The sequence below is a fragment of the Phyllostomus hastatus genome, unplaced genomic scaffold (genome assembly GCF_019186645.2).
Source record: "Phyllostomus hastatus isolate PE091 unplaced genomic scaffold, TTU_PhHast_1.1 phas_scaffold_755, whole genome shotgun sequence".
NCBI lineage: Eukaryota > Metazoa > Chordata > Mammalia > Chiroptera > Phyllostomidae > Phyllostomus > Phyllostomus hastatus.
In genome coordinates this window covers 3,291,032-3,317,576 of record NW_025334039.1, presented here as the reverse complement: position 1 = coordinate 3,317,576, position 26,545 = coordinate 3,291,032, and the positions used below count along the sequence as shown (strand labels likewise).

The window sequence follows — 26,545 nt, the reverse complement described above, 5'->3', positions numbered from 1 at the left end:
CCCAGAAGAGCTGAAAGCCACAAAGCATGTTAAATATTTAGCCAATTTTAGTTCTTCTTCTAGGTTTCTGTTCCTTTTAGCACAAAAGGAACACATGCTTACCATTTGAAAAGTTCAAAAATAACAAAAGTGTGAATCAGTAAAAAGTGGAGGATTCTACTGTAACCCCGGACTTACAGCTTGGTGGCCTGAAGCCTTGTGCTTCCACTGACTTTCCACACCTTCGGGAAGCGACCCCGAGTCTGCCCGTTGCCATTCATTACACCACCAGTGATCTAAGGGAGAGGGGGCAGCCTGGTGGTTGCAGGTCAAATCTGGCCCTCAGATGTGCGAGGTTTTGTTTGATTTGCTCGTGTTCAAATTGTTTCCCTTTACTTAGTCACTAACCATTGAAACGTGTAGATGACAGCCGAACACCTAGATTTTCTGTTAAAAAACAAAAACTGCTGAAGAGCTGGCAACCCCAGAGCTGCTGCTTCCCTGGGGCAGTGATCAGCTGGACCGGCTGAGCTCCTCTCCAGGGGGCACCGTCCTCCTCTCCCCCACCTCACTCAGGCGTGTCCCCTGCCCGCCTGCTCTCAGGGTTTGCGGTGTTTGCGTTTGCAGCCTCTCCCTTACAGTCCCGGTTGTGGGCTGGTGCCAGCTATTGAAGGTCAAGGTGGGAGGGAGGGGTTTCCAGTTAGAGTGGCCTGAGGCAGGCTCCAGGCCAGGAACCAGAAACTCTGCCACTGGCTCGAAAGCACAGCGAGTGCTCTGGGGACCAGAGGGAAACCCTTCCACGTTCCTGCAGGCAGGTGGAGAGCCCACACTGGGGCATTGCTGGGGACGTGGCGCAGCCTGCCGGATGAGTGTCGGCCAATGAAAGAAGCCCTGCCGTGTTTCCGAGGCTGCGTGCCTGGGGTCACGTCAGGGAACGGGCGTGGTTTTGGTGTGTACCTCGGGGCCCAGGAAGTTTAGGAAAGCCTCTGACTCTTGAAGGAGCAGGGAGGTGAAAGCACCCACACTCATGCCCGTGTGTGGACATACACGCGGTTCCTCTCCATGCTCCACGCAGACAGTGTGTAATTCAGTCAGCAAGTGCTGCCTGTCCGTTCCATGGACAGCTGTCAGACGCATTCCTGGAGCAGCCAGGGGGCTGGGGTTAGCGCTAAGGACGTCTCACGGTACGTCTTAGCATGCCAGCGAGCTTTCCTAAACACACACGAGGCAGGTCAGACTGGCCAGCACACAGCCAAAAACTCCCCCCAAACACTTAAACCCAAGCGCTAAATATCCAGGCCCTTTTGGATGCACTGAGCAAGCAACTTGGCATTCGCCTCTCAGCCGTTCCTCCCACAGAATCTTTTGAGCGCCTTCTGTGTGCTGGACACTGTGTGTGCTTAGTGGTGTTTGCCCTCGGCAGAAAAAAACGAAGTAAATAAAAAATCATTGAACGTGGTTAGGTGTTGGGAAGGCAGCACGAGGCAGGGAGAGAACAACGGGGCCTGGAGGCCCCAGTGGGACCCAGCGACGGGGAGGCCTCTCAGTGGGAGCGACGCTGAAGCTGGAGCACAAGTGAAGGGAGGGTGGCTGGGCCAGGCCAGGAGAGACCAGCGTTCCAGCCACAGGAACGCCCTGTGCAAAGGCCCTGCGGTGCGCTGTGCTCACCGCAAAGAGACGCCCTGAATGGCGGTGGCCTCTTTCATTGAGCTCTCTAAACGTAATCGTAAGACATCCTCAGCAGCGTCCCTCTGTAAGAGGCAGGTCACCTCCCATGTCCATCTCACAGGTGAGGAAACGGAGGTTACTCCGCTTGCCTGACCCTGGCTACTTGGCTGGTCAGCAGCAAGGCCAGGACTCGAGCTGGGTCTATTGGAACCCAGGATCCCAGCCCTTACACTTGTTTTCATTATCATTCGGCTGACCCAGTTCATGTGGCCTAGGCCTCTGGGACTTCAGCTAGAGGGCCCTGTGTTCAGACACCCTGGGTGAGAGAGGCATCATCAGTGTTGACCTTGTCCTGGAAGCTGGCAGGCAGTGGGAGACATACCGTGTCCCTATGTATTTGAAATCTTCTTTTTTCCCATTCCATTAAAGACTTCTTTGAAAATGGGCAAGTGAAGGAAATGGTTCTGGAAATATTTTTCTTTGCTTTTATCAATATTTTCCCAAGTTGGTGGTTCCAAGTATTGTTGTCCCAAGTGTTGTTTCCACTGGCAAGTGTAAGTCCTACACTGAGGGTTTGCTGAGGCAGCTGCAGTGCGGACACATGCGCACACGCACGCCGATGAACTACCGAGTCTCGGGTGGAGTTCCTCTTTCACTCCATCTCAGTTACATGGATAGTTGTTTTTGTCATTACAGCCACATGGGAAAAAAAGGCAGGAACAGAAAGGCAGACTGCAAACTGCTTCAGGATGCGTTTACGTGTGAAAATGCACAGTGTAAAATCCCCGGGGTTCAGACTATCACAGGCCCAGGGGCAGCAGGACTGACTGCCTCTCAGTCTGGGAGTGACGCTTCTCCAGCGCTGGAAGATGGAGGGGCTACTCAGCACAAGCTCCGTCCCACAGGCTCACCTCAGAAAGTGGACGGCCCTCCGGGCCTCATCCCATTCTCCACGGGATTGAGACCAAAGGGGCCGGGACCAGCAAGGGTCGGGCCCTTGGGGTCATGGGTATTTTGTTTGTTTGTTTGTTTTTGCAGAGAAGGGGAGGCGGGTGTGAGAGAGCCACAAGAGAAAACAGTGTACGGATCTTCTGAGTTATGGACTTACCTGCTTATTTCCTACAATTGAGTTTGCCTGAACGTCAGAGTAGTTTGCGAACTACCGTTGGCAGATCCTGTTAAAAAGGCTTAAGGGACAGGAAGCGAGGGGGCTTGTTCACCTAACAAGCCGTGAGCTAATGCGTTGCCTGGGTTGGGTTCCAGGCGTCGCGGACGGTGATCCACAGCGCGGACATCACGTTCCAGATGCTGGAGGACTGGAGGAACGTGGACCTCAACAGCATCACCAAGCAAACCCTGTACACCATGGAGGACTCGCGCGAGGAGCACCGGAAACTCATCATCCAGTGTAAGCTGTGCCACCGGGGCTGTGTCGTTTGGATTTTTTTTTTTAAAGAAAGAAAGAGAAAGTATCTTGGGAGATATTTGTGGCATCCCACTGTCCTTCCCCATACGACTCCCCCCGCACCGCCCCGACGTGTACTTCGTGTTAAATGGGTCAGCCCAGAGGGAGCGCTCATTGATTTAAGAGGACCTGTGTCCACATTGCTGGGGAAGGTGGGTGTGGGAGCACCGGGCAGTCTGCATCATCATCAGGCAGCGAGCCTCACACAGCACCCTTGGTGCCAGGCATAGTTCCGTGGGCGGCAGAGAAAATGAGAACAGAGCTTGTGGCCTCTCGGGGCATGTCAGCCTCGGCTCAGCTGGACGGGCTGCCTGCTTTTCAGTGAGGGTCAGTGCGTCGGCCCCCCTACTGGCAGGTGGACCCTCCTGGTCACCTGCAATGTTGGAGAAGGGGATGGGTAGTGATTTACGTCTGCGAACATGTGTTCATGTGCCCGTGGACAGAGACAGCAAGAACACTGCTCCCAGTATCCTGATGTGGCAGCAGAGGACAGGCAAGGGCCGGAGCACACCACTGTTGCTAGTGCATCCCTTGGTCACAGCCTGCTGCTCCGGGCACCCTGTGGCCTGGGGACCCCGGGTCAGGGTCCTCGTCACCTCCTTACTTTGCACGGCCTGCCTTTCTCCTGCCTCTGGGGAAAGGGGGGCACAAGGGTGTCCACACTCCTCCCAGCACCTCTCTCAGAGGTTGGTGCTGAGAAGGGGGTTGGGGGGAGATAGCAGCTGCTACACCCTCACCTTCTAAACGGGGTGAGCCCCAGATCCTAATGGCAGGAAGTTATGGACTGGCTGCACCCCGGAGAAGAGGGGCCTGTTCTACCAAGAGCCCGAGGCCCCTCATTTCCAGTATACGGCTGCGACACTGATGCCGAGGAGGCTGTCTGCATTAGTCTGTCTGAGCAGGTGGTGTTCACAAGCAAACAAGGTCCCCCGACTGTTCCCGTTAGAGACCCTTCCCCCATTTTGAGCGCTCTCCAAAAGCAGATGGAACAGGCAAAACTGTGTGCCCTATGGACCCTCCCTGGGGCTTCCCCCCTCGTCAGCCCCAGAGCCCCTCTCAGGCCCTCCTTCCCTGCTCTGTGCAGTCCCAGCCTGCTGTCCAGTCAGGACTGTCGGGGGTGAAATGACCAGCTATAGACTGCCCGCCCTCCGCCAGGCCCTGTGTCAGACCCACTGTGTGCACGCTCTCGGTCTCCACATTGGCCCCACGAGGGGGATTCTCCCATCGCCCCGCCTTGCAGGTGTGAGAACCCAGCCTCAGGGAGCTGGTGGCCGTTAACCCAGGAGGCAGAGCTGGACCTTGGACCCCAGCCTAGTCCCAGCTTTCCCACCAGGCACTAGTGCTGTCACGGCATCTCCCCGAGTTCTTCCCGTCACGCTTCCTCTCTGCTTTCCCCTGCTCCCTGCTGGGGGGCCAATGGCAGTCATGGCTGCGAGCACCCCAACTACCCAGGCTGCGTCTCTGATGGCCGTGTGCCTGGGACCTCAGCCTGGGCCACACGGGGGGGAGGTGCCAGGAATGTCCGTGCGAGACCAGACAGATCTGTGGGAGCCGAGAACACCCCACCTCCTAGTCCTGCTAAACATGCCGAGCTCTCTTCTCCCCTCAACACCTTGTGTGGGAAGGGAACTCAGACCCAGACTCCTAGGGGAAAAGCACAATCGCCATCGCTTACTCTAGGGACCAGCCGGGCCGAGCCTCTGCTGCTACAGTCGCCCCCAGAAGCTGTGGCCGCCTCTCCACTAAAGAGCCTTGCGGGCTTGCTCCTCCAGCTCTCTCAGGCCTGAGGCGTAATGGTGCCCATGAAGGGCGTGGCTGTGTTCTTCTTCTAGAGGACAGGAGTGATGCAGTTCAGTTCAGCCCAGCTGGTGCTTGCTGAGTGCCCGTCCCGGGTTAGGCACTGTGGTAGATGCTGGGCAAGGAGCAGTGAATAAGATGGACACTGCCCTTCCCGTAGCGGGAGCTGGGCTAATGGAGAATTAGAAGTTGCACAAGCAATTACAAGTGTGTCCCGTCTTACCGAAGAGGACACAGAAGAGGATGCAGTTCCAGGAAGAGGGGGCTGCGGGAAGGGCACCGGGTCTGAAGGCAGATGGCCTGGCACTGGGGTGTCATCCCTGCCCCTCCCGGCAGCTGGGGGATGGTCCCTGAACACAGGGAGCCGGACCAAAGGTCAGTTTGAGCAGGCTCAGGTGCAGCTGTGTGGTGCACTCTCCTTTCCTTACAACCAGGTGACACACCTGCGGGTTCCTGCCTTAGGGGGTCACCATGACACCCGGGATGTGGGTCCTGCCTGGGAACGCTCTGCTTACCTTCAGCTGAAGAGTGCACGCTGGGACTTGAGCAAGGAGTGGGAAGGAGTGAGTGGTACCATGGTGAGAGCGTGGGGCTGGGCTCCAAACCCTGCCTCCTGTGCACCGTGACTCGGCCTCCAGATCCGTGGAAGGGGGGCGATGCAGAGGGCTGGAACGGGACCCTGTGCACCCCTGCCTGTCACACAGTGTAGCGCTAGGACACGAGGTGGCTGGAAGGCATGCACTGGAGTCCGGCCGTGTTTTAAACTTGCCTCCACCATTCCACCAGCTCTGAACCTCTGGAAAGTTACTTGTTTCACAGTGCCTCAGTTTCCTCATTTGTAAAATAGGGGGTGGGTACTAAGAGTGCCTACCTCCTCGGGTGGCTCATCCACTTACTCAGCGAACACTGGAACACAAAAAGGGCACCTGGGAAACTCCTGCGTACCACGCAGTTCCAGACTCTGGTCTCATGACATGCACGTTCCTGGGATCGGCAAAGGTTAAGTGAGTGTGTCCACGTAACACTTTTAGAAGAATGCCTGGCACGTGGCAAGCACCAAGTAATTGCTTTGCCACCACCATCATCATTGCTGATTGAAGAAGCACTGTCGCTCAGATACACAGTGTTACAAGGAGTAAAAGAACAACCAACCAATGAGAAACAGTGTTACAAAGAGTGAAAGAACAACCAACCAATGAGAAACTCAGAGACCTGGGTTCCAGTCCCTCCCTGCTGCATCACTGACGCACCCTCTGATTTTGAGTGGGTCATTCCATCTCGTTAGGACCTAGCTTCCTCATCTATAAAACAAGGCAGATCAAGTAAATGGACTTTTACTTTTTAATATATTTTATTGATAATGATATTAAAGTTGTCCCAATTTTTCCCTCTTTGCCCCTCTCCACCTGGTACCCCCATTCCTCCAGCAATCCCCCCACTTAGTTCATGCCTGTAAGTCATGCGTATAAGTTCTTTGGCTTCTCCATGTCCTATACTGTTCTTAACATCCCCCTGGCTATTCTGTACCTACCAGTTTGTGCTCCTTAATCCCTGCACCTTTTCCCCATTTTCCCCCTTCCCCCTCCAAGCTGATAACCCTCCAAATGATTTCCATATCGATGATTCTGTTCCTGTTCTGCTTGTTTGCTCGGTTTGTTTTTTAGATTCTATTCTTAATAGTTGTGAATTTATTGTCATTTTAATGTTCATAGTTTTGAGCATCTTCTTTTTCTTAAATGAGTTCCTTTAACATTTCATATAATAGTAGCTTGGTGATGATGAACTCCTTTAACTTGATCTTATCTGGAAAGCACTTTATCTGTCCTTCCATTCTAAATGAAAGCTTTGCTGGATAGAGCAATCTTGGATGTAGGTCCTTGCTTTTCATCACTTTGAATACTTCTTGCCGGTCCCTTATTGCCTGCAAAGTTTCTTCTGAGAAATCAGCTGACAGTTTCATGGGAACTCCTTTGTAGGTAATACTCTCTACTTTTCTCTTGCTGTTTTTAAGATTATCTCTTTATCTTTAACCTTTGGCATATTATGATGTGTCTTGGTGTGTTCCTCTTTGGGTCCATCTTGTTTGGGACTCTCTGTGCTTCCTGGACTTGTATGTCTGTTTCCTTCACCAAATTAGGGAAGTTTCCATTATTTTTTCAAATAAGTTTCAATTTCTTGCTCTTTCTCTTCTTTTTCTGGCACCCCTATGATTCAAATATGTTACATTTGAAGATGTCCCAGAGATTCCTTAGCCTATCTTCTTCTCTTTTTTTGGAGGAGGGGATTGTTTTTTGTTCTTGCTGTTCTGATTGAGTGATTTTTTCTGCCTTATGTTCCAAATCATTGATTTGATTCTTGGCTTCATCTGCTCCACTGTTGGTTCCCTGTACATTTCTCTTTATTTCACTTAGTGTAACCTTCATTTCTGCCTGGGTCTTTTTCATGATGTTAAAGTACCCCATGAGTTCCTGTAGCATCCTAGTAGCCAGTGTTTTGAATCCTGCATCTGATAGATTGCTTATCTCCATTTTGTGTCGTTCTTTTTCTGGAATTTCATTCTGTTCTTTCATTTGGGCCATATTTCTTTGTCTCCTCATTTTGGCAGCTTCCCTGTGTTTGTTTCTGCTTTGACTCCCTGTCTTAGTAGTGTGGCCTATTGTAAACAAGCACCCTGGTAAGTTGGATGGGGCGGAGCCTTAGGTAATCGCCAGGGCGAGGCAACCTGTGTCACAGCTCTGTGGCTCTGTGTGGGGGAAGGCTCAGAGAGGGGACGATGCAGCTGCCTGGCCTCTGGAGTTCTGTCCAGGAGGAGGCTGTCTCCTGGCACTCACCCTGATGCCAGACTCTTCACTTTCTCCCCGTGTGCCACTGGTGCCCTTCCTGCTTTGCCCTGGTGCTGAAGCCCAGAGGGAGGGAGTCTGCATAAGTTCTAAGTCCACTGTGGGCTCTTTAAGAGGAGACTCCTGAGAACCCCCCAGTTTCTTCTGCTGCCCCATCCCCCACTAGCTTTTACAGCCAGAATTATGGGGACTTATCTTCCTGGTGCTGGAACCCTGGGCTGAGTGGTCAGATGCGGGACTGGGATCCCTCGCTCCTGAGGTGTATCCCCCCTGATTTCTACCTACCACACGTGGGTGTGGGGCTGCCTGTTCCACGTCTCCACACCTCTCCACGTGTCTCTGCGTCTCCACTCCCCTACACGTTTGGAAGAATGTGGCTTTTTTAATTCCATAGTTGTCGGACTCCCATACTGCTCAGTTTTCTGATGAGTCTAGGTGATATTTTGTCGTCTAATTGTGTTTTTGCTGTGGTGGTGTGAGGAGGCAAGCCATGTTTACCTACACCTCCATCTTGGCCAGAAGCCCCTAAATGGACTTTGAAAGCTGCTTCTTATTCTACAGTGTTAGGACCTTCCGGTGGTCTTGGAAGCTGACCTCCTGTACCAGCTGTGAACTAAGTAAAACAGGGCAACTGGGCCGTTCCGGTGAAATAGGACAATAATAAAATTGCTCAGACAAATGAAAACTATAGGCATGTGTGGGTCTTGAATTGTGGTTTGATTTATTGAGCTCCACATACAAACACACACACACACACGCACACAAATGCATTGAAAAGAGATGTTTCAAATTGGAGACCACCACAGAGAAGTGTCTATTTTCCAAAGCGCTCCACTGATTGCAAAGCACTTCCTGGCTCAGTTATTTGACTCGCAGCTGGAGACAGGTTGTACAGTGGGACAATTACCCGCCTTTTACTCATGCCGAAACTGAGGGCACAGTGATTACTTCCTTCATTCCACAGATATTTATTAAGCATCTACTACTTAAGTAGTAATTAGTGCTACTTAAGCTGAGCACTGAGAAGCTGGTCGGGTTACTGCCCAGCATAGCTGTGGTTTAGAAATACCGTATTTTGCTGTGTACAATGCGCACTTTGTTGCCCAAGTGTTTGAGGGAAAACTAAGGATGCACATTATACATGGGTACTATGGTTACATCCGATGGGTATAACAATCCTGTGGATGATGCGCACAAAAACCGTGAGTGCGCATTATATATGGCAAGATATGCTGTTTGAATGATCGGACGTGCCCTCCCAGGGGGCCGACAGCAAGGGAGCCACAGGGAGCCGGTCCGCTCACACGAGCCAGCGCGCCCTGGGGAGCAGCGGCGTCACGGCTGCGAAGGACAGCGGACGGAGAGCAGGCGGGACACACGCCCACACATGCCCACACACGCACGCTCCGGCTGTAGCACCGTAGGATGAGCAGCGCGATGAAGGCAGAATACAGGAAATAAAGTGCTATGGACGTGTGCAGGGGAGTGATTGGCCCTGCTGGCAGGGGCCGTGGAGAGGGTCGAAAGGGTCTCACAGAAGGGTCATTTCGCCTGGGCCATTAAGAACCCAGCAGTCCGAGCAGAGGGCAGTGCCTGCGAAAGCAGGACTTGGGGGTATGACAAGGAGCGAGGGGTGGCCAGGGTTGAAGGCGTTCACAGGCAAGGAGGGTGAGCCCGGACAGGTAAGTTGGGGCATGTTGCCTAAAGCCTCGAATGCCCTGCTGAGGCTTTGGAGTTTTCGTTTATTCAGTTTTGCGCCTCTGTTTCTTTGAGAAGGTGCGTCTCTGTTTGCACACAGTGCGGTGATGGTGGGGCTCTCCTTTGTTTGGCAGTGTATCAGGAGTTTGACCACCTGCTGGAGGAGCAGTCTCCCATCGAGTCCTACATCGAGTGGCTGGACACCATGGTGGACCGCTGCGTTGTGAAGGTTGGTGAGCAGGAGGGGGGAGGGGCAGCCCTGGGGAGCGCAGCCCGTCCCTCACCTTCGTGGCACCTGGGCAGTGCAGGGCCCCACAGTGCACCACCTGAATGTTCCTCAGCAGCCACGGTGCCCCAGGGTTGTGAGGCGGGGCCGGGACCCCTCAGGAGGGGCCGGGGGCCTCCTGTAGGAGGCCACACTCTGAGTCTTCCTCCCCTGATTCAGCCCGGTCAGCATCTCTGGTATCTGTTATGTACGTTGGGCCTTGACAAAAGATTTCATTTTCTAAAGTGTATTTTCTCACTGATACAAAGAAAGCTGAAAACCATTGCTCCAGACTTGGAACTTGGAGACCTTCCATAAGCCTTCCTGTGAATTTCCAAAGACAGCAATAAATGAAAGCGCCAGTCCACCCCTGTTAAAGGCATTCACTTTCTTGTAGGTGGCTGCCAAGAGACAAGGGTCCCTGAGGAAAGTGGCCCAGCAGTTCCTCTTGATGTGGTCCTGTTTCGGCACCAGGGTGATCCGGGACATGACCTTGCACAGTGCCCCCAGCTTCGGTAAGGCCACCCCAGCCCTCCCCGCGTCCCCACACTTCTTTCCTCCGGGCTCTGTGCATCGAGGTCACCTCTCGGAGTCAGCCGCAGCCTTTCTTACTGTCTCTGCGGCCACAGGGACATTACCCTGACATGTATCTGTTCTGGGGGGACACCGTATTCTTAGACCTTTTAGGGAGAGAGAGGACGCTGTGAAGTGTTCCAGGTGACGTGTACAAGCCTGGAAAGGAGAAGCCCGCACACAGGCAGTGTTTGAGCTTAGGGAGCAATGAGGGGCAGGGGCTGTGCTCCCCTCCTGCCGGATGTGCCCAGAGATCGCTGCCTCCACAGGACTGTCTTGCAGGACCCCACAGTCCGCTCTGCCTCTGATGGCACCCGATGAAGCCCCGAGTTCGAACATTTGCAAAATGCCTGGTGGACACTCCAGCAATGCATAGGCTGTCTAGAGTTTTCCTTACAAACGTGCCCCCGTCTGGTCCCAGGAAGAGGACTTCCCATTCAATTTCCTCTTGTTTTACTGACCCCTCGGGCTTTCCTCACCCCCAGGAGACATCTCTACCCCAGGTCCTCAGCTGCTGTTCTCCAGTGTACGGGACTTGAAGTCTGCCCCAGGGGTGTTTGTGCCGGTCTCTGCGGGCGGGAACCTACTCCCCGACTCGGGGTGACTGCCGTGCCACCTTGTGGGACACAGTGTTCTGTTTCTTCTTGGAAAGAATGGAGGATGCATTGAGTCCCGGTCATCATTCGCAAAGTGAGGGGGGACTTGAAGGCATCATCAGACATGGGAAACCTCAAACTACTTGGCCCTCAGTTTTGCAGACATTTCAGCAAAGGGCTGTTGGTAAATTTTCTGGGTAATTGCTTCAGCTCTCTATTTTACTTTGCAAGTAGAGATGTGGTTTCGCTTCTCATTATCTCCAATTAAGCCAATCAGCTCTGGGGTTTGCTCGGGGTTTAATTTGACACTTTTCCATCGAGCTTTGTATGGTCTAGTCACCGTTTTCCAGTTGTGCTATACAACCCAGTGAATATGGGGTGAAACAAAGAAGGCGCTATTTCTTCTAAACAGCTCCGTCCGTGAAAGACTGTGTTTACCCAATTGCGGCCGCGTTTTGTGGTGGATTTCTTTCATCTCAGCGTCGGGAAGGTCCCCGAACCTGCCCGCACTGTGGCCGCGGGCGCTTTGGGCTGCGGGTGGAAATGCCCTGCTGACTGCTACGTGGCCAGTGCCACCAGGCGCAGCACTCTGATGACTTCCAGTTCAACGCAGTTAGTGTTAGCACATGTTGCCTCTGGCTCTGGGAAAATCATTGGTGCAGAGCTGCTTTCAGTTAAGCGGGTGGTTGAAAAATATTTGAGATTTTTTTCATTGTTTCAGAATCAGAGAATCAACAATATCGCACACGGATACACATCCACGGAGCGAACCTCTTTTTCTTGCATTGCCTTTTATTTTAATCAACTTGCTGATTCTTAAGCTGACTATGTATGTTATCAAGTACCCTTCTTTCAACAGGGAGAGAGTAATTCACTACAGTGTTCTTTGAAATTCATGTGTTTTTACTAAGTTAACAGGCAATCTGATAAAGGCAGTTTGGACAGTAAAACAATTAGGGTTTTATGAATGGGCTGCATTTATTACTAAGAAATATTGCTCCTTAAAATGTGCTTCTTTCTTTCTGAGCCGCACACAGTTTTGGGATATACTGGAAACTCAGGCAAATGGCAAAAATGGTTGCAGACCTTTTAGAAAAGGAGAGAAAGAAACAGCAACCCAATATCTCTTTTGCAGTATTTTTTGACCCCAAACGGGTTGAAATATCTGCTTCCAAGTCCGTTTTGCAAACTATCTGAAATGCTCCCACTCATCCGACTCATTGTGGAGGTCTGCAGCTTGGGGTGACAGGCAAGTTGAAAGAATTTGCGGCAGACAAAAGCCCCGCTCCCCCTTTCTGCCTGTATATGTCAAAGACACAGTTGGTGGTTGTGTTTGGGTCATGTGTTCCCTGTATAAAAACAGCTAATTAGGAAAAAGAGCCTTCTGTTCCCTGGCCCCTCCCCCAGCCGCCAGGGCCAGCTCCGAGCATCTTATCGCTCCCCCATGACCCGGGCGCCGTGCGTGCGTGGCGCAGGGGCCGTGTGCTGGCGCACCAGGCTGACCATCACAGTGTTCGTGCGGGACACGACGGTGGGCCCGTGGGGGCTCCGTCACTTCTCCCCAGAACAGCCTCTTCCAGAGGCAGTTGGCCCCTTTCTTCTCCTTAATTCCCTTCCACTCTTTCCTCCCCGGTTCCTTTGCACCGCAAGAGCCCATGCCGTGAGCTAAAGCAGCTAGACTCTCTCTCTTTGCTGCAAACGGCAGTTTCTAGCAAAATTAGTCAGCAGAGGTCGGCTAGAAGGCAGTGAGCTTTCAGTCCTAGTAGGCTGAGGAAATTATAGAATTTTTATTTAAAAAAAAAAAGACAACATATTGTCAGTCGCCTGCTCTGATTTCAGCTCTTAGGCCCCTGGACGCCCAGTCAGCGCAGGTGCCTCTGCCGTCTCGCTCTGGGGCTTCGCCTGTTGCCCCTGGTTTCTCGGGAGCAGCTGGAAGGCAGCAAGGGTTCCCAGAGCTACTTCGGCACGAAACAGTTTGAAAGCAGTCCTGGGTCTGAGGGCCGAGGGAGCAGGATCGCACATCATTCCCCAGGTTTCCACATTTTTACACACTTGTTTTCGGGTCTAGCAGTGAAGTTCACTCATTCGGCTGGAGGGCCACATAACATTGGTGTGGTTCTGTCTGGGAGTGGCTGCCAGACCCAGTGGCCGCGACAGCCTTCCAGACCGCTTCTCTGGGCTCGGAGGGCCGGCCTGGCTCTCTTACCCAGGACCTGCTACGTGGCAGGGGCCTGGTGTCAGAAGTGTTGCTCACGGCCCCCCACCGAGCACCCGGAAGCCGAAACTGCTCTCCCTCTTTGCAGGAGAGGGGGCATGGGCCCAGAGAGGGGAGGGGTTTGCCCGTGGACTTCTCTCAGCCACACTGCCGCCGTCTCTCCTTTCTCCAGTGAAGCACTACTAACGGAAACAAAGTAACATCCACGGAGAGCCTAGCACACCTGACACGTGATATTAGGCGCTCTGATTTAATTCTCACAAACACTGTTGAGGTCCCCTACTCCTGCCCTCCATGTGACAGAACATGATGCACAAACAGGACAGTGGCACTCAATACGACACAGGTGTAGAAAGCATGTACTACCAGTTCACTCTCACGTGAACTCTGCAAGGTAGACAGGCAGTAACAGGGACCTTTCAACGGGGAGGGAAAGAGAGCTCAGAGAATGTTCTTGCCCCAGATTAACAGGGCAAGTGGTAGGGCTCTGCTTCACAATTCAATCTGCCCGACCACGAGACCTGTCCTTTTCCAGTGGCCACAGTTCAGACACATACCCTGGGCCCAGGTGCATGGACAAAAAGGCTGCACAGATTCATTTGGCCCTCAGTGATGGTTTTAAAAAATCCATATCGATGGATTTTGTTTAAAAAAAAATTAAAGCTATGAGAAAAAGGAACAGTAATTAGACTATCGTGAGTCACAAGTGGTACCAGGAGACAATGGCATGCTATCTTTTAAGTGTTGAGAACAAAGAACTGTCAACCATTATTCAAGAGTGAGGGCAAAGTGGAGACATATTCAGAGATCCACAAAGATAAGGGACTCTGCACCCATAGAACTCCACCTAAAAAAAGAAAAAGCACTAAAGAATTCATGTCAGCTAGAGGGACAGGAAAGCCACAGCGAGGGTCTGGAGTATAAGAAGCAACCATGTTCTAGTTCATTTTGCTGTGTAACAAATTACTCCAAAGCTTAGTTGCTTAAAACAATCATTTTCTTACTGGGCTTATGGGTTCTGGGGGTCAGGAATCTGGACAGAGCACAGCAGGGATGCTTTCCCTGCTCTGCGATGTCTGGGGCCTTGGGTGGGGAGTCTCAGAAGCTGGTAGTGAGTCCACAGCTGGAGGCATCTTCACCCGCGTGTCTGGTGCCTGCGCTGGGACGATGTGACGTCCGGGGCTGCAGAACAAGGTGCCCTCGGGTGACCCTTGCATGCGGCTTAGTTTCCTCACAGCCTGGTGGCTTTCGAACCGCTAAACAATGCAGCGGGTGAGCTCAGGGCCCCACGGTGAGCATTCCAAGCCGCCAGGGAGCCGCACTGCCTTTTATGACCCAACCTTAGAAGTTACGCAGGGCCGCTTCCTCCACGCTGTTGGTCAGAACAGTCACGAGCCTGCTGTGACGGAAGGGGGTATGTAGCCCCAGTCTCCCCCTGGGTGGAATGTCAGAGCATTTGAGGCCCCCATTTTAAGGTGCGAGAAATTCTTAAATTTGTCAACAAATTCAATGAACTATTGATTCTAATTTGAAAACTAATTTCATGTGTTTACAAAGGGTCAACCCAAACTCTAGGAAACAATACCACATGGGTGGTGGGAGGAGAATCTTCAAGGAGTAGTTAGGGAATGCTTAGGTCCTGGAATACTAAATAAAGCCAGGCGGTGAGTACACTGGTGTTCATTTTTTAATTCCCTATACCTTTCTATATGTTTGAAATTTTTCACAAGAAAAAAAAGAAAAGCTTTGAAACTATAACATGCAATTAATTATGTTAACAACATAATGTAACACATAACAACAACAGCAAAACAAATCGCTTTTTGTCTCTGTCCTAATACTTTTTTTCATAACAGGCTCTGATGCTCACTAGCTCTGTGACTTTAGGCAAGTTATTTAAACCCTCCGAGCCTTCGCTTCCCCATGTATCAGTTGAAGATAATAATATCTTCTTCATGGTGCTGGAAAATTAAAAGAGCATAGCACAGCGCATGGGCTCAGTGGTCAGTGCTTGCCCATGTGATCCAGTCATCTAACAAATATTCACGGAGCCTCTACCATATGCCTGGCACTCTCCTAGACACTGGGTATAGGGAAATGGGGGAAAAAACAGATAAAAATCCCTGCATCCATGGAGCGTACAGTCTAGTGGAGGAAGGCACTAGATAACAATGAGGAGTTGAATATACAGTACAACAAATGGTGATAAGTGGTAAGGAGAGAAATAAGGCAGGGGCGTTCGCTATAATCACCTTTCTCCCATTGGACTCTGTCTTGGATGTTTTTCTCTTCCTCTCCCGGGTCCACTCTTTCCCCACCCCGGCCCAGGTCCTGCTGCCCCTACCCTCCCTCCTCGCCAGTCCTTCTGTGTCTCCTTGTCACTTTCCCCTTCCCTGTTTGCACTGCCCCCGTGGTCAGGACACTCCGGCACTGATCTGTTTGTTGCCCAGTAATCTTAATGATTGATTTCTGCTCACTAAGGACACTGTAGCTTTTGTGGAGTCAGGGGCTGCGAAGCTTTCTGTGTCCTTTCTGCTCAGAGCGCTTAGCACCAGAGAAGGCAGGAAGCAGCAGCTCTACAGATTTGTTTGAGAGACGACTGAAAGTCTTCAGACCCACAGGGTAACCCATCAGGGCCGTTATGGAAGAGAGCTTGGAGCCCCAGGTCAGCACCATCTCTAGCCCAGCTCTGATCTCTTGCAGCGTGGCCCTGGGCATTCTTCTATTTACCAGGTCTTCAAAACAGGAGGGTTGTAGAGACGATGCCTAAGGTGCCTGTTTGTGTTAAAGCCAGTCTAAACCCGTTGTTTTTATCGTCTAGCTTCCATTTCTCCATTCTAATTCATTGTTTCCTAGTATGTTTCTCTCCGTGCTTGTTGACGCAGAGCAACATCTCAGCAAATATCTCTTCATTTTGAAGATAGTTTCCTTTGAAGGATTCGAATGCTATCTTTTGACTTCTTTGACTATAAACAAAAGAGTTACAGGATCTTAGAACATTAGAAGCACAAGAGACCTTAGAGATAAGAAACAATAGTTACCATTTAGTAAGCACCTCGTGTGTACTCTTCCTCACTGTGGTATTTCTGTAACATAGATTTTACTACCTCCCTTTTAGAGGGCCAAGGTGCAGAATAACTGAGGAGCAATTACAGAATTAGACAGTCATGGGTTCAAGTCCCGTCCTGCCACGTGATAACTGTGCAACATTGGACAATCACATTGCCGTTTTAACACTGTAGGCTTCAATTTCCTCCTCTGCAAAAGGAGAGTGTCACTCGTCTCATACAATTGTGCTGAGGATTAATGGCAACAGCAAATCTACGGTTGTTAAACATAGTGCCTGCCACAGAGCAAGGCCTCAATAAACAGCTTAATTTGTCCTTAACATTTACAAAGAGTAACTCATCTAAGGTCCCAGTGACTAAGTGGCAGAGCTGGATCTCAACCTGGGCGGTTTGACCCAGCACCCATGCAATTACCCATAATGCTGTACGTCGTCAGTGATTCAAAAGTCCCATTTTGGGGAAGTGGATGGAAAGTTTAGTTTTGGAGACAGCGTCTCACGGTGACTCAGCAAAACCTGAACCTCGCTAAATTCCAAGTGGGTTTGAAAAACAGACACAGCCCCCCAGGGGGTGGAGGAAGAATGTGCAGAAGGTACAGGATGGGGGCCTTTGGCCTGGAGCCCTGTGGGCACAGGATGGGAGGTGTGACCGGCTCTGGAGAGAGCAGGGAAAGGTATAGATGCACACGGCCTGCTGCTGGGCATCCAGGGGCCTCAGAGGGAAGCCAAAGGCTTTCCTCCGTAGCTTTCCTGGGCCACAATAATCAATCTATCTGAGAAGAAGGGGGTGGGGTGGGGGATGTACATAAGTGACTGAGCACCTATCATACGTGGGCCACTCCATGGCCCAGTGGAGCATGACATGGAAGAAAAGATGGTTTGGGAATAATATATTATTTATGAATTGTGTCATCTTGCACAAGCACTTGACTTGCAAAATAGGCATAAAAAACAACTCCCCTGCAGGGTGGTTGCAGAGATCACATCAGAGAATACACAGCTTTGAGCACAGGGACCGGCACTGGAAAACCTTCTAAAATTATTGTTCACATCCCTTTGAATGAAAGAGCTTACTGTAAGTTGAAAATGGAGAGAACCACTTGAAAATACCAAAATACATTTCAATGTAATACTTCTTCTGAGAACCATGTGCTAAATGAAGGTCTTAGAAACATTTAAGGAAATAATTCGGCATTGTAAACTTAAAATTTCAGTTCTCTTCCTAGAATTAGGTAATTGGCAGATACCGATGAACTAGAAGGCGATGTTCCTGCCACGGACTCCCTTCAAGTCCAGTCCGGGAATTAAGGTGGTGTGCTGGTGGAAGAAGTAAGACTGAGCAAGCCCTGGCTGGTGTGGCTCAGTGGGTTGTGCACCATCCTGCAAACTGAAAGATTAGCGGTTCAATTCCCACTCAGGGCACATGCGTGGGTTGTGGGCCGAGTCCCCAATTGGGGGTGTGCAAGCAGCAGTGGATCCGATGTTTCTCTCGCGCATCAATGTTTCTCTCTCTCCCTTTCTCCCTCCCTTCCCCTCTCTCTAAAAATAAATAAAATCTTAAAAAAAAAATAAGACTGAACGAGGCGCTCAGATGACGATGAGGCCAGTGCATATGGGGGAGCTCAGAGGCACTGGGACAGCTGGCTCCACAGGTGCCATCTCTGATGGTGTCACATTAACAGACTGAGCGAGGGAAAGGCTCCATTACCACAAAATGTGAGTGACCCTTACCTACGCTAAGCGCTCGATTAGGCTGCGGATACGCACAGGAGAGCAGCCTGTCCCCCTGCGGAGAGCCTCGCTGATGAGCGGGGCGTGCGTGTCCTGAACAGAGCACGACGACACGGTGTAACCCGTGCTGTGGACCGGGAGGAGGGGCGTGCGGGAGCTGGCAGGACTCACCCTTGCGTCTGGATCTCCTCTTGCCAGGGTCGTTTCACCTGATTCACTTGATGTTTGACGACTACGTGCTCTACCTGCTGGAATCCCTGCACTGCCAGGAGCGGGCCAACGAGCTCATGCGAGCCATGAAGGGCGAAGGGAGCACTGGTAAGCCGGCGGGGCCCTCCTGGGCCCTTGGGTCTGTATCCCCACTCCCGCGCTCCCCACCTCTGTCTGCAGCTCTGTGTCCTGAAGGAGGTCCTTACGGTGGTCCGGCCAAGTGGTGTGACACCTTTCCTCCTTTAGAATATGATGTCCTTTTCTTTAGAGTGGGTGTGTGGCAAGTGGGAATTGCCTCGTGGGAAACCCACGAAGGGCTTTACGTGACACAGACTAGAAAGTGTATTTCCTTTTTCAAAGCCCCTTAAGGACAACTCGCCCTGACCTTGGCCCCTGAGAACCTGCCCTTTTCTCTGCCTGTAGCAGAAGTCCGAGAAGAGATCATCTTGACGGACGCCGCCCCGCCAACTCCGTCACCGGTGCCGTCCTTTTCTCCGGCGAAGTCGGCCACGTCCGTGGAAGTGCCACACCCCCCCTCCCCCGTCAGCAACCCGTCCCCCGAGTACACCGGCCTCAGCACCACAGGTAACGGGGGGCCCTCATGGCTTCGCTTCGAGTGGGGAGTCGGTGTCTAAAGCAAGAGCTTTCTGGGAAAAGGTTCTCCCCTCCAGCCCCCCCGACCCCCGTTAAGGCCAAAGCCTGAGTATTTTCCTGGATTTGTAGATGACTTGGCAGTTGCTCATTTGTTTGTTGGTACATGTTCTTTATGCTTCTGCTTTCAACTTGGCAGATGAAGTACATGATAAAATCTCCATCCCCTCCCCAAACCTAAGCCATTAACATGATTAAAATGACACAAAACGTGAATTCACACATAGCCATTCTGGGAAACAAGAAAGCGAGCTCTTTGTGAACCACAGACCGAGGGGCGTCTCGGAAAGCGGGGTGGGCAGCAAGCCACCCACACGGCGGCACGACAGCCATCGTGAGACGGGGAATGACGAGGTGCGGCCAGATGCTGCACCGCCCTGAGGAGGCGGGGCTTCTTCCTGGTCAGCGGTGTCACGAGAGGCCTCACTGAGGAGGAGGAGGATTTGAGCTGGAACTTGACTTTGACGAGGGGGTAGCAGAAGGGCCTTGTGGGCAGAGGACAGGGTGAGCCCACACGAGGATGGGGACGTGTAGGGCCATTTCGGAGACCGGTGAGCTTTGGCTGAAATGTCACAGGCCCGTGAGAGAGTCGTACGGGTTGGAAGGGTTAAATTCCTTGTCCTGGGCACATAAATAAATTCCTTTGCTCAATTCAACAAATGTCCTTGCTCACAAGACTTGTGGAAACGATACATTGAACATGAAGTGTTCAGTGAGCGCAGCTAATATGCAGTAATAAAGTGTGTGTGTGTGTGTGTGTGTGTGTGTGTGTGTACCTCCAGATTAGCTCACATGCTTGCAGTCAGATGAGGCAGGAAAGGCCGAAGTGCCTTGTTGCTGATGGTGTGCAGCCGGGCAGCAGGGGCTGCGGAGATTAAGTTCTCCAGAACGCGGGCTGCCCCTGGGGCTGCCGCAGGAGCCTAGAGGGAGAAGCCGTTTCCTTCCCGCCTGGACGCTGGCAGGCAGGAGAGAAGCCTTTGGGGCAGAGTCACTGACAGCCGTAGAAAACATGAAGGACTCAGCAAACGGGGGAGGGTGGGTACACAGCAGCAAAGGCAGAGGCCGCCTTCTGCCCGATGGGCCCTGGACGGCGGCGGGGCGGGTGAACAGGCCAGTCTTTGTGGAGTGGAGGGCTTAGTATGACTGTGATAATTAATTCATCATCTTTCCATCCCAACCTGCTTTACTATTGCCCCAGTTACCCAAGCACCAAATCTAGGAATCAGCTCAAATGTTCCCTCGCTCTCCACTCCTGTATTAGGATTGGCTAAGCTACTGTAACAAACAGACCCAAATGTGGGAGGAGTTAACACAGTAGAAATCTATCTCATGCTTGCAAATGGTGCTGGCAGGGTGTCCGGGTCAGAGAGGGGGCTCTCTGTAGTGCAGCCATTTGGAGGCACACGCTCCTTCAGTAGTAGGCTCCCCCATCCCCCGGGGCAGTGGTTCTCAAAGTGTGGTCCACGGGCCAGCAATCTCAGCATCTCCTGAGACCTTGTTAGAAATGCTCATTGACAGGTCCCACTGCAGGCCCACTGCGTCAGGAACTCTAGGGTGGGGCCCACGATTTGCCGAGCAAGCCCCCACACCTCCACACCTGGAGGCTTGTGAGGCAAGCCTTTTCTGCTTTGTGATGCCCCCCCCCTTTTGAAGACCTCTGCCTCGGGGCTTAGTCAAGCCCTGGCCTGAAGGTGGCACTTGTCACTTCTACTTATATTGCATGGCCCAGGGCTTGGTCACAAAGCCTCAAGTGACTGCAAAGACAGTCTGGGCTAGCATGTCCCCAAGTAGGGAAGGGGGAGCAGTGTATTGGGAGGAGACAGCTGGCATTCCCCACCCTGCCTCCCGAGCCCAGTTGTTCCGGTGCCGATCTGGACTGACCCGCTCCTTCCCACCCAACTACGGTCATCTAGTTCAGGCCGGCCCCGTCTCTCACGGACATCTCCAGTGACTCTCAGCCTGGTTACTGCACTGCCCGCCGGGCTTGTTTTCCTGAAGCGTATGCCTCCTCCAAGTGCTGGGGCACAGAGTTCACTGCCGCACACTGAAGCCTAAAGCACTTCCCCCCAGCACTTCTCACAGCTCCGCCTCCAGCACTGTCCTTCCGTTCGGAGAAAACCCTACTCGTCTTCTGTGACTTTGGTTTCCCTCACCCTCCAGGTTCGAATCTCCCTCCAGACCCTCAGAGCACAGGCTCAGTTATATCCTCATTCTGCTTACAACAGAACTGTTTTCAGAATAGACTGGGAACCCAATTATATTTGTTGAAGACCAAATAAACAGAGTGAGACCGCCCTATTTAGGATGCTGTCTGTTACCCATTCATTCATTCACACATCTATCCACTTATGCAGTAAGTGTTCCTCTAGCGGCTTCTGTGTGCTAAACAGTTCCGATAGCTGGTGATGCGAACAAGAGACTCATGGTCGCTGCCCCCTGGGAGCTGGTGGAGTTGACAATTTGGAGGTTAGGGCTCTGACGAGTTCCAGGATAATGTGATGAGTGCCAGGTTGGGAGAAGGGTCAGGGTGTGTTTGGAGAGTCTGGGAAGGCTGAGCAGTGAGAGGCGTTCCAGGCAGAGGAAGTGATGTGTGAGGAGGCCTGGAGGCAAGAGAGAGCATGCCGCTTTCAGGGAAGTTGACGTGGGTATTCCAGCAGCCTTTTGATGAATTCCTCCCCTCAAGTTTCCTCTCTGTCCAGAGCCGGAGCAGCTCAGAGAGGACAGGAGCAGATGCGAGGGGCCTGTGAGGTGGCTGCCTCCTCTGTGCTCTGCCAGAGGCAGAAACTTGCCAACAAGCCCAGTGGCGCTTTGTCAGGAGCTGCTAAGGAAGGAGCCGGGATTCTTCAAGAATGTTGAAAAGTAGGGTTTGTCAGTAACTGGCATTGGCTTGAGCTTTGACTTCACTTTGGGTGCACAGCCAGAGAGAGTTCTCCTTGTCTGTGGAAGTTTGGATTTGGACATCACCAAATGTTCTTTACATAGACGCCCCTGAAATCATGTTTTGTTTTCTACTTTGAAGAGAAAGAACACGAGCCCTGGGCCCCCCTCCGCCTCTCCCCCCCACCACCCCCCGTCGTAAGTTTCTCTCTATAGCAGGTCATTGTAGCTCCTGCTTTCCTATTTGGAGGACTCGGGAGGAGGATGAGGAATTAATTATAAAGAACAACGTTGTTCACTGAAAATAAGAAAGGGAAAAAAGGCTGAAGCACTGTTCATAGCTCTTCAGCAGCTCGGGGGGTCTCCCAAGACTAGAATAGCAGGGCAGCCCTCCCGAGTCTCTGGCCTCGCTCAGGAAGGCGCGAGGGCAGTGAGAACAGCGAGGAGGAGCCGTGGGCCTGAACCCACCCCGCCTCGCATCCCGCCCCCGCACACGCAGGATGGTCAGCGCCAATATCCTCACTAGTGAGGTAAACAGGGAAATGATGCAAGTGAAACAGTTCTGCATTATGAAGCAGAAACAATTTGAATGGAACCTTTCTGGCCCTGTAGCAACACAACAAACAAAGAGGCTCTAAGGAAACAAGGGGACGGGAGGAGTGAGAGGGAGAGGCTTCCAGGATCCCTTCGTGATTCCCAGCCAGCCAGTGAGTTGTCCTGGCCTTCCTCGCAGCGGGGGCCCCGAGGCACGGCAGGTGTGACCGGCAAAGCCACAGAAACATCATAAACGTGTGCAGAGCTTTCTGGGCAGCGTGTTCAAGAGTCATAAAAGTAGCTTCTTAGAAATACAAATGTGAACCAGGTTCTTCTCAGAGGACCGCAACCTTTGAAGATTTTGGCGCATTCCAGCTTTGTTCTCAGATATCTCCAGGGGGCATTAAAAATGTCATCCTGCGTGAAATTATGTATAATATTTTTGTCAAGTACGCTTTTGAAATACTCCATTGCTAAATTGGACCGGATCTTGGCATGTACTGCGGGTCATGTTCTTGGAGGAAACATAAATATAATTTCCTAACAACATGTATGGTTTTATAGATATTACCTTATAAAGCACAAATTATGAATTTATGATATACACCTAAATAGTAGGAAATCTATTATGGTAGGCTTCTCAAATTGGGGGATTTTTGTAATTTTTCATGAGCCAATGTTGTAAATTGGAAGGCAATTGTAAATCTTATAAAATGCATTTACCATGTTTCTTTTTTAGAAAGGTTAACTCGGCATATGGTTTTCATGCCCAGTTAACTTTTATTTCCATCTTAAAATTATTGCTTGTTTATATACCATTACTTTCCAAAAAGGATCTGAAGTGGTTAACAAAAAATGAAGCAAAACCATTTTTTTAAAAGGGACCCAAACCAGGAAGCGAGACACAAAGAAGTGGGTAGAATAAAGCAATAAAGCTCTTGGCTAAAACAGTTTATTAACACCTTACATGAAACTGTATGTGAGTCGATCATTTTGTCGGGTCTCTAGCACACTCGGAGTGGCATTGCTCCGATGACGTGCATGTCACCAGCTCAGGGAGAGGCGACACCAAGCAGTGTCTCATCTTGATGGACACTTCCATTTCCAGCTGTGAGAAAGGGAACCGTAGTGTGTCTGCTTGGTGAGCACGAGGAGAACATTAACTCATTGCACAGAACCCTGGGGCATCCGTTTGACACAAGGACTAGGGAATACAGAGCAGCAGAGATGAGGAGTGATGACTTACCTAGACTACATCTAGGTCTATGTCCACACCTATACACAGGATTTCTAAATGTGCCTTCTTACGACTGTACTTAGTCGTTGTTTTTAAAAAGGGAAAATAATAAAAGTGAAAGGAAAGGAATAGCAGGCGCCCAAAGCTGAACCTGACACATGGCCGATTTTGACTGCGCACGTTCAAGTCTATGGCAATGCCGTGCTCAGAGAACGGTTCAAGTGTTCTGTCTCAACAGGTTTCCACAGATGGCTAGCTGTCATTCCCATATATACATTTTTCTGAAATCCTCACCTAAGGACATGCTTTTATTGACTTTAAAGAGGAGGAAGAGAAACAGAGAAAGGGAGAGGAGAGGAGAGGAGAGGAGAGGGAAACATCATTCGGTCGTTTCCCATCATGTGCCCCAACCGGGCTCCAACCAGCAACCTAGGTATGTGCACTGGCCAGGAATCGAACCTGCAACCTTTCTTTGGTATATGGGATTATGCTCCAACTAACCGAGCCACCCGGCCAGGGCTCCCATATATCCATTTTTTCCCCTCCTAACTTCCTGGGCTTGCCACCTCCCTCACAGCCCAGCAAAGTTCAGCAACCTTAACTTTCTTTAAGGAAAGCTGGCTCTCTTCCTCCTCGGGAGCATGGCAGGTGGTGCCAAACTGACCTGCCCACTTAACATGACACTGGGCTGCGATTCTTTCATGTCATTTAAGGCAAAATGTTAAGCTCCCACTCTGTCCGGGTCAGGCCACCACAAGGCTCCAAGACGTTGTTTATAATGTCATTTTAAGTATTCCCTCCTTTAACAATGACAATAAAAGTTAACTATTAAGCTCGTGTTTTCACCCTCCCACCATGGGTTCCCTGCAGCACAAAACCAGCAAATCAAATCATTGAGATGCTAGGATGCCTAAAGAAATAAAAGCAAATTCCTCATAAACGGCCCTAACTATAGAACATCTGGCCTGCCCAGCTGCGTTTTCTCTGCATCAGTTGGGGATGTAACAAAGGTAACTGGCCCCTCGTCTTCCCCAGTAACAAAAGCTCAGTTATTCTGAGAGCGGCTAAACCAATTGAGGTATGGCAGACACTGTGGGCCGGCCTGTGAGCCTGTGATGACTCATCACAGAACTTCTGAGTCCTCGTGGCCAGCGAACTCCTCCTCCTCATCCCTGCTGCTTCCTTTTCTGTAAAGGGATGAAATTGGGAAATGTAAGCTGTGGTTGAAAACAGATGGTTAATTTGCTCTTGACTTCACACTGTCAAGGTCTTGGCATGGTGTCGGAAACCTCTGGATGTGCTCATTCATTCATTCATTCATTCATTCCGTGTATTCCATGTCTAATTGGTGGTCCCAGGGGTACAGAAGTGAGAAAAACAGGCATAGTTGCTGCTCTCGTGCTACTTACATTCTAGTGGGGAAGAGGATCACTACCAAGGGAAACCACCAGGTAAATACACAATTGCACGTGGTCATAATGAAAACAACAATATGCTAGGAAAGGGCATGACATGGGGCCCCACCTGAGATGGGGTCAGAGAAGGCCTCTGTGAGGCAGCGGCGGCACGGGTCTGAGACCCGCAGCCTCACAGGGAGTGCGGCACGTGCAGGCGGCGGAAGGAGAAGGATGCGCTGGGCGGCGGGGAACAGCGTGTGCGCAGGCATGAGCCCGCAAGGAGCCTGGCAGCGTGCGGACTGACTGTTACCTGCAAATAAGGGAGGCGGGGCTGGGCCCTGAATCAACGTCTCTCTCTGGGAACTGACTGCTTTGCTGCCCCTGGTCAGTTTTGTCGATTAGATTTTGGCCGTGGAACTATTGGTAACGTTGAACAGATGAGTTTTTTAGCTTCGGCAGGTGTTCTCCTTAAGCACAACTGCCCTGAGGATAGATGATAGGCAATGGGACTTACTGATAGATGTCTCAGTCCTGAAAATTACATGAAATGTTTGTTTAGTATCAGAGACAGTCAAGCAGCACAAAGAGCACTTCCTGGGATGGTGAAAACTATTTGTCTGAGCGTCTGAAACAGTAGACACTAACCACACACGTGGCTAGTGAGCACTTGAAATGTGGCTAGTACAACTAAAAAAGAAAAAAGAAAAAAGAAACAAAACCCTGAATTGTCAATTGCACTTCATTTTAAACTGAAATACCCACCTATGGCTAGCGGCTCCTGTTCTAGGGCAGAGCAGCTCTACACCCTGGACATAAAACTTAAAGGAGTTTATTTCTCGGGAAAGTACTAACAACGGGCTTAGGTTAGCTCCGAACCTGAGCAACAGCTGGATGGCCCATAGAATCCTAGTGAGGAAAAAGGTCAAACAGTTTCGTCCGAGATCTGAAGGAAGGGCACAGCCAGGGAGCTGGCAAGTAGTTTAAACTTTCACACGTATGCACCAGTCTCACACCTTCTGATTTTTAATGGCCCTCAACATGCAGGCTGCGTGACAGGAGGCAGAGGGCCACGGATGGAGCCTTGCTGCTCCAAGTGTCCGCCACCGACCGACAGCATCGCCATCATTCAGATGCAGACTCACTAGCTGGACTCCCAACCCACTGAGTCAGAATCTGCATTTTAACAAGAACTCCAGTGACTCAAATGCACATTCAACTGTGAGAAGCAGTTGCTGTGGAAAGGCTTTGGAGCCGGGCAGGTCTGGGTTCAAATCCCAACTCTACCACTTACCTGAGTGAGTCTTGGGCCTCAATTTTCTCACCTAAAAAAGAGGGTAATACTGCTTACTTCGAAAGGTTATTGTGAAGATTCAGTGAGTCATTGTATAAAAAGATACTAGCATGAGGTCTGGTTTATGTTGGACGATCGATCAATCATTTATTTAACAAGTCATTACTGACTGCCTAGTATAATCCAAGCACCTTTCCCGTCTTATGTTTAAAACCCTTTCCCAGAAAACAAACAAACAAACAAACAACAACAACAACAAAAGCCCTTGGGAAAAAGGGGAAAAGAATGTTTTACTGGGGATGGAAAGGAAAGAAACAAGAAAAGGTTCCTCTCTAGCAGTTTCAACACTGTACCACGAACAACTCTCCTTTACAGGGTGCCCAGACCCCCTAGGGTCCTTACTGGGTTCGCAAAGATCGGGGCGCCTAGCACAGTCCTCAGGCGTGCCACTAGG

At 51.0% G+C, this 26,545-nt stretch overlaps 1 protein-coding gene across 2 annotated transcripts in view; it reads left to right on the top strand.

Annotated features, from left to right (window-relative positions):
• RFX4 (regulatory factor X4) overlaps positions 1 to 26,545 on the top strand; it is a 133,783-nt gene that overhangs the window by 90,895 nt on the left and 16,343 nt on the right. Inside the window, exons 11-15 of one of the 2 annotated variants that reach the window (XM_045826555.1) lie at positions 2,911 to 3,055; positions 9,582 to 9,676; positions 10,110 to 10,227; positions 18,093 to 18,212; positions 18,531 to 18,689. In XM_045826555.1, coding sequence (XP_045682511.1) covers positions 2,911 to 3,055; positions 9,582 to 9,676; positions 10,110 to 10,227; positions 18,093 to 18,212; positions 18,531 to 18,689 — 637 coding nt within the window. Of the gene's footprint in view, positions 1 to 2,910; positions 3,056 to 9,581; positions 9,677 to 10,109; positions 10,228 to 18,092; positions 18,213 to 18,527; positions 18,690 to 26,545 lie in introns of both variants that reach the window. The other variant, XM_045826553.1, reaches the window with a different exon arrangement.